The 8,134-nt window shown below is 40.0% G+C and overlaps 1 protein-coding gene and 1 long non-coding RNA gene across 5 annotated transcripts in view; one reads left to right on the top strand and one right to left on the bottom strand.

Moving 5' to 3' along the window:
- Positions 1–394: 394 nt before the first annotated feature.
- The window catches only part of WDR64 (WD repeat domain 64), a 127,945-nt gene continuing 120,205 nt past the window's right edge, over positions 395–8,134 (bottom strand). For 3 of the 4 annotated variants that reach the window (XM_088161554.1, XM_088161560.1, XM_088161561.1), the window contains one exon: positions 5,020–6,379. Coding sequence is in view for 1 of the 4 variants with exons in the window: in XM_088161561.1 (XP_088017687.1) it covers positions 6,368–6,379 (12 nt within the window). In the remaining 3 variants the exon portion in view is untranslated. Of the gene's footprint in view, positions 1,027–5,019; positions 6,380–8,134 lie in introns of those variants that run through there. The other variant, XR_015802373.1, reaches the window with a different exon arrangement.
- Positions 2,291–6,530, top strand: LOC106858504 (uncharacterized). The gene is made up of 3 exons (XR_015802378.1): positions 2,291–2,998; positions 3,106–3,378; positions 5,022–6,530. It is a non-coding gene; the product is annotated as an uncharacterized LOC106858504 (long non-coding RNA).

Raw genomic sequence — 8,134 nt, 5'->3', positions numbered from 1 at the left:
CGAGAGAAGGAGCGAGGAAGGACCCAGAGACTGGGCCTGGGCTCCCGCTGTGCTCCGCCTCGCTGGGGCAGTCACGGCTCCTCCGGCCCGGCTCAGCTCAGCTCAGCTCGGCCGTGGCGCGCGGCGGTCGCCCCAGGGCTTTCAAGCAGCGCGCGCTAAGCGCGGTGGCCCCGCCCCGCGCGCCGAGACTACGATCCCCATGGTGCCCCGCGCGGCCCCGCCCGCGCTGCGGCTGCGGCTGCGGGAGCGGGAGCGCGAGCGCGCGTTCCTGACAACTTTCCTCACAGCCGGCGTGCGGCGGACACGGCTCGTGGATAACAACGGGAACGTGACACTTATCAACATTAAATGCGCAGAAACCAAAAGGCCCGCAGAGTTTTAACAGCACAATGGGCTGTAGCCAACGCCGTGAGAGGGGAGGGGCGGGGCTGGCGCGGGTCCCTGCTGCCAAGGATCGAGCGAGGGACAGATGTTATTTATTGTCACAGCTCTGAAACCCCGGGCTTAATGTGAGAACGGATAGCCAAAATTACAATTATGTGATACGTGTTCTTTTTCTTGTCAGTTAACGTAAGGGTTTGCTTGCAAAAATAAAAACAAAAACTGCAGTAAGATGTAAATTTAGGCCAATATCTACCAGACAAGCGTTTCTTTTTCTACATGCCATTTTGAAGTCTGTGCAGTATCTAAGAGATACTTTGACTCGGTGACATGGATGACTCCGTCAGCAGTGTAGAAAGCAAAGTAAAATCAATGCATTCTGGAAAGAGCACATTCGAATTACAACTTTTCAGCTAAGAAAAGCATAGAAAAAACTTGGCCACAGTGACAGCACGAGATATTTTAATGTTGAAAATATTGATTGAATTCTGCTTTGCGAATTCTTTATTCACGCCATGATTCTATGTATGACACACTCCACAAGTTTAAAATCCAATTGCAGTTAGAATTCCATTTGGATTATGTTCACTTCTCTTAAGAATATGGTCTTCTATCACTTCTGACATTTCTTTTTCTATCAAACTGCTGTGCTCATGGGAAGAAGAGAAATCAGAGTAGACAATGAAATCTACTGATATAATTCAAAATCTTACGTGCAATTCAATTTAGTATTCTTTCGATTATTTTCTGTAAATTATGTCAAGAATAGTCCTAAGGGGAACCTCAGAGTCAGAAGCACTGGAGCGAATAAACGTGCATTAAAGGAAGCCAGAGGTACAGAACTCTTGACCAGCTCAGATTTTCCTTTTCAATTCCTTCACCTGAAAGGATGGATACTTTGGCATTGACGAGTTAGCACAACATACCTTAACAATCAGTTTATTACAAATATCTTCAGCCATGTATATAGCAATATGACCCACGCTCATGACATCTCATAACCTCTATAAAATAACAGAAGCTTGATATCATGAGTCAAAGGCTTACTTGGTTTCAGTAGAGCTATCTTGACTTAAAACTGGCTAAAGATACCGATCTTTAAGTTCAACAGTGTTTCTTGGAAGAAAGCAGTGAGATGGCAACATTTTAGTGAGTTATTCCTTTGAAGAATACCGTAGTATTTCAGTTTTATTTCCCATAGGTACCAGATGAAACAGGGAAGCAGCATTATTGTGCGTTACAAGACTTGTAGTAATGTAGAGAATTCTTTTCTTTCACAAGTAACTCCTGTATCAGGAGAGCTGGTAAGACTAGAAATTACTATGCCAAACCTGTGCTGTGGGTTTTTTCTTTCCCGAGCAGTTTTGTAATAATGACTTGCAGAATATATTTTAAAGAGATCTCGAAGTAGAAAGTACAGCAGAAACATTTTGTTTTCTTTGCAACTGCTTTCTGTCATGTAATAAAAAATCCAGAAGAGCTATTCTGAGTCCCTGTTGACTTCTAATAGAAATTTGAGATAGATGTCCAAGATAAAAACACTAAAGTACCTCTAGAACTGCTTGTTTCTCAACACAGCTCTCCTAAAGAGAGGAAATGGGATCACTGTCTGATGTAAATGTCTAACTTTACACAGAAAACTAAAGCAAAATTAAATTTGTCCCTACTGTGGACAACAATGGGCAAGGACATCTTACAGATTTTTACTAAACTTCCTTCGGTGCACTGTCTGGCACAGCTGGAAGTGTCTTCATACAGTAGGTTAATATACGCAGAATGAAAACTGGCCCTTTGCTGAAGCTCACAATCAGACCATCAGCTTTGGTGATATTAATAGATTGGGTGTCCGGTTTACACTAATTTTTCCAAAATTCAGTGAATTTCTTATTACTGCTACTATATTGTTTTCACTGCTGAAGAAGTTTATCACTTTTATCTCAAAAAGTTGGTTTGGATGTTAGTTGGACTATTTAATCAATTTCTTAGAAAAGAAATTTGGTTTCTCTCTGATAGGTGGCACTATTACATTCACTGCACCCTTTATCTCCCTTTTATTGAAATTTCTATTTATGGATTATATATTTTTAAAGCCTTTTTTAGCTTAGCTAAGAAGTCAGACTTTAATACCACAAGCAAATTCATAAACAGCTGTACACACTTGAGAGAACTTTACAGAATGACATCCTTAAACTATATATAGTAACAGAGGAAATGTTTTTAAAAGATCCTCATTTATCAGGAAAATATTATATGATTAGTGTTAATAAAGTTATTAAAAACCTAGATTATCTAGTTAACATAGTTTTGATATGGTTATCTGTGATTATGTTAGTTTAGTAGCTATTCTGAACTTAAGTGTGGCTGTGCTACTTGTGGCAAGGTTTTTTTATCTCTGGAAATGTAATGTCAGTATAGAGGAAAAAAAAACAAAAACCATGTTAAACTGTAGTATCTCAGTGCATATTTTTCCCTTGTGATCTGTCGTTGTGAAATCATACATCCGGGTGCTGTGGAAGCCTCTGTTCCTTGTAGCTGCCTGGCTCAGCCTGGCCCCTAGAGGCTTCTTGGGACATCTGCAGCCGAGTTCAAGGGGAAGTTCAGTTTCGCTTTCGAAGAGGTAGGAAAAATTCTCTTAATTTGTAGATAAATCTTCAAACTAGTCCTGCAGTCATTACTATCACTTTAAATTACTCTTGATTTGTTTTTGACCTCACAATAACACAGGTGTCTCCAGACTCTCCAAGTCTGTCCAGAACTTGAGCTGTGCCAAGGTGACTTTCTTCAGTTTGGGAATTATACAGAGTTCTCTCTCCATATGTTATTAAGGGCATGATCTAGTAGCATTAATAGCTTGGTTTATTAATTAACAAGAAATTGCAGAAAGACAAACTGCTGCTAATAACCACAAACAGCTTGCCATGCTGTGGGAAGGGAACAGCTGTGTCATCGTATTTAAAAGAGCCTGAGACTGAAGAAACACGAGTCCTTCTGGAGCAGGTGAGCAGCCTCGGGGGCGTTGTGTCGAGTTATTTAGATTGGTGCTGGACCCCCTTGCACCTCAGGTAAGCTGTTCCCAGACTTACACATTCTGCATGTGTAGTCTATTTTTCTGAGAAGAGGGATTTTGAATAATGTTTGACAGCTTTCCTTTCCTTGGTGTTTCTGGTACCACACAGTGAACTAGCAGGTGAACGTCTGTTTTTCAGGAAAGTCTACAGAAACATGAACCATACAGGGCCTTGGATAAAATCTTGTTTAAACCAGTAGCTCAACGAAAAGGACCTCTTAAATAAAAGCTTAAAATGAAACAAAAAAATATTTTGTCATGAACAGAAAAACTGTAGATGAGATTCTCCAAAATCTGATTCCAGCTCACAGACTTTTATGGGACTTTCAGCCCAAAAAGAAGAGTGGAAGACAGATGTTTATTTTTCACGTACAGGCTCCTCAGAGTGCGGTGCAGTGGGCAGGAGAGATTATCTCTAAAGATCCAGCAGCACTCCCTCATAGCAGGAGAAGAATATTTTGCTGCGTTATTTGGGTGAAGTTGCCTTCTCCCTTTCTTAGAGGAGGCAGCTGATGGCGGGCGCTTCCACAGTGCCTGCTGCCCTCTCAGTATTACTGGCTGCTGTCATACATACTCTCAGGCCAGAAGTTGGGGATAGATTCGTGCTGATCTTTCTTACTCGTTCCTTTGTCTGTCCTATCCTCTGTATTTCTGCAGGTGCTGTAATGATAGGGGTGAGACCAGACAACAGGGTACCCCGATTCATCTGCAAATGTCTAAATACTCCTCAACTGGCCTTTAATGAGGTTTTTTTCTTTTACTCTCAGAAGTGAAAAGTATCCTTTTTTATTCTGCTTTTCACTGACTTTACAGGTTCATGTTACAGCTACTGGATACAGTTATATTCAAGACACTGATCTTGCTAGAGATACCTTCAAACCAGAAAGGCCTGTCAGCATCTTGTTAAATTCCAGCTTTCCAAAAAATGACATAATTAGCGAGGACTTTAAAATATCTTAGGTCACTTGAAGAGAATGGAGACTTGCAAACTAAAGAGAACAAAGCCACTACTTAATGCACTCACTCGTACCTATCTATAAAGGTGTTAAAGTAACTCAGTCTGGAACATAGTTAGAACTTTGTAGCACTCAATTTTTATCAGTCTCATTATTTTACACAAGCCTGTTCATGCAAGTGCTGGTCTGGACTGACATAGCCTCTAGTTTATATCACAAAGATATTTCATACAGGTCAATGACATACAGATGTTTTATCATTTTTTTTTAGAATTTTCTTACATTTCAGAGATGAAAAAAAGAGAGGCTTTAATTAAAAAAAAATCAGATATTTTTCTGGGATGATTCTCTGGAATCAGATAGGGTGGTCAAATATTGTTTGTGCTTTCTAGAGAAATGGGGGAAGACCAGTAATCTACCATTTCCTTTGCATATATTACATCTAGCCATATTTAAGTGCCCTGTTAATTTCTGTTTCTCATATAAGTGTTCTTTGTGCTACATGGAATAAAACTAAAATAGGTTAATCATTAACTAACTATGCCAGTAGCAGCTGAACAGTCTCATGGGCTCCCAGCTGTAAGTAATCTACAGTCTATTTTTTGCTTTTTTTGTAGGTACTGATATATTCCATATTGCTGAGTTTTCCAGCCGCAAATGAAAAATATGTATTTATTCCTCCTTTCCATTTTACCTTTGTTTTTAAAAGTCACTGGCACCAAAGATGTTATATTTGGTCATAATAATTTCACAGAATATCAAGTGGGCAACATGAACCTCATTCTCTCTGTCCCACATGGTGGGTCATTGGAACCTAAAGACATCCCTGATCGAGAGGCTGCCTGTTGGGATGAGAAGACATCCTCTTGTATTTTCTCTCATGACTGTCCTCCTGGAAGTATTCAAAATTCCAAGAAATGTAAAGTGTCTACCAACCAAGACAGGTATACTATAGAGGTGGCTCAGGCTCTTGCTGAAGAAATCAACAGCATTACTGGTGGCTTTTTTCCACATATCATCATAAACCACCTACAGAGGTTCAAGATGGATGCTAACAGGGAAAAGGAAGAAGCCTGCTTTGGAATTCCCCAAGCAGAACAGGCCTGGGAGGACTATATGGGATTTTTGACCACTGCAAAATCACAGATGTCAAGGGGCCTAATTCTGGATATCCATGGACAAGCACATCCTGAAAGGTGGATAGAACTAGGTTACACACTTTCAAAAACTTCCCTTAACTCAGGTGTTTTTTCTGCACTGAATTCCTCAATTAGCCATCTGGCCAGTCAGCTGGTCAATGTGTCTTCTGAGACTTTGGTTGCAGGGAACAGAAGTTTGGGTAAATACATCGAGGAACAAAAGAAGAGTTATGTTTGTGTGCCTTCTCCATCCAATCCTAGCCCAAATAATGGAAACTATTATAGTGGTGGGTACATAACAAAGACTTTTGGCTCCCGTAGTTCTGGCACCATTGATGCCATTCAGCTTGAACTGCCCCAGTGGGTGAGGGCAGCTGAAGAGCGTCACAGATTTTGTAAAGCACTGGCAAAGGCTGTAATGAAATTCTGGCAAACTAACTACTGCAGCCAGTACAAGCACAAACTTCTGCCATGCTGAAAGAGGCTGTCTTGTTAAGATACTTTTCCTTAATAGTGATCTGGAACAATCAAACAATTCATTCACCTGGAACATTTAATCCTGCAATATAATTGTGGATGCTGGTAGAAAGAAATCATTGATTGCTGATGCAAAGGAGTGCATCAACACAGAGGAAATCCACAGTTAATACCAACAAATCCATTAACACACAGCTTTGTACTAGACCCAGCATTGAAAAGACTGCTGTAAGATGAGTGGGTGCAAGTATCGCTTACCTGTCCTTAATTTCTTTGCAGTCTCATCCTCTGTTTTTGAAGCACACGATAAACAACTAATCTTCTTCTAATAAATTTTCTGCAATGCCTTAGTGGATTATCTGTTCAAAGAAATTAAATGTCTCTGCTTTTCGTTTGACACTTAAGAAAGACAGTTGGATAATGTCATTGCATAAAATGTTTGGAGCCAGGACCAGTTTCCATTTGGTGCTCATAAAGGGTTTGGAAGTAAACAGTAATGCTGAGCAATGATATGCAGTCTGATCTATTTTGGGTTTTTTTAATATAATGAATTAGGAAAAAAAGATCTGATAGCACTTACAGCACTGTAATTTTGACACACTTTAAACAGTATAACAGTAAGATGGTGACTGGGTGGAAAGCTGATAAAGACAGCACATGTGCATTTTTGACAGTTTTCTTTACAGCATGATTCCCTCCTGAGAGCTTGTCTATTGATTTCATTCATCATAGGATTAAACACTTGATTGTTACTGGGAATAGTACTACATTATAGATAGTTTCTGCACAGTGGAGAATATAGTGGCATGAACAGCCATGACTACAAGTCAGCTCCTAGAAATCACAAGCAAATTATAAAGAAAACCAAAGGGAGAAAGAAGCAAGACTGAAAAGGGTACCATTTGAAAATTAAGAACATATGAAATCCTTACACTGCTAAAAGTTTGGTAAAAAGAAAATATCGAGTAAATGGTCAGTTTTGAGGCAGTAAATAATCAGTTAATAAACTGAAGAGAAGTGGGATATCTGCATCTTACAACCACAGTAAAATAATTTAGGCCTGACTATTAGTAGGGAAAATGCCAAAGAGAAAATACTACATTACATATGATAAAACATAACACAGAGGAGCATCAAAATAAATGGGTAAGGATCTCTCTGAACCTGAACTGTGCATGTTTAATAATCTTTGAAGACTATGCAATTTTCAGGTAGCTGAAAGAGACTTTATGTAGCTTTCAAAATGATACAGGACAAAGAATTGCAAGAATGTTACCTTTCATATGCCAACTGCTAAATCATGGGTCAGATGAAATGAACACAAGAAGTAAACGGCAGACCACACTTCATCTGGTGCCGCTTGGTTTGTCAGACAAGTCTGATTTGAGTTTTGATCACAAAGTTGGCTAATGTGGTGGGGTGACCCTGGCAGGCACCAAGTGTCTGCCCAGTTTCTTGCTTCCTTACTTCTTCCAGTGGTATGGGGAAGAGATGTGGAAGAGCAAAAGTGAGAAAATTCTTGGGCCACAGTGAAGACAGTTTAATAGGTGATGAAGCAAAGCTGCATGCACAAGCAAAGCAAAACAAGGAACTGCTTACCACCAGCAGGCAGATGTCTGTTTAGCTACTTCCTGGGAAACAGGGCCTCAGCACACATAATGAATGGTTACTCGGGAATACAAACACTATCTCCATGAACGTCTTGGTTCCCTCCCCCATTCCATGAGGATGTTATATGGTATGCAAAATTTCTGGTCAGTTCAGGTCAGCTATCTCGGATGTGTCCCTTCCCAGCTTACTCACTGGGTGTGGGAAAAAAAGCACCTTGTTGTGCTGGCATTGCTCAGCAATAGCCAAAACACTGGTGTGTTATCAACACTGTTTTATTTACTAATCCAGGACACAGCACCATACAGGCGGCTAAGGACAAAATTGCATTAATCCCTGCCAGATCCAGTACAGCTGATGATAAGAATTTTAAATATACTCCCACAAAATATTTTGCAGTTATCCTTAAATCCATCATAGCGTTGTAACAAGTCAAGGGCAGGTAAATAATTGCAAGTCATTGTATATTCAGTTTGTGAGAAAAATGTCTTTTCAAGAAGGCCAGT

Source organism: Sturnus vulgaris, chromosome 3 (genome assembly GCF_052056855.1).
Source record: "Sturnus vulgaris isolate bStuVul1 chromosome 3, bStuVul1.hap1, whole genome shotgun sequence".
NCBI classification, from domain to species: Eukaryota; Metazoa; Chordata; class Aves; order Passeriformes; family Sturnidae; genus Sturnus; species Sturnus vulgaris.
Note: the sequence above shows the minus strand (reverse complement) of the source record. Positions and strands in the feature narration are given on the sequence as shown.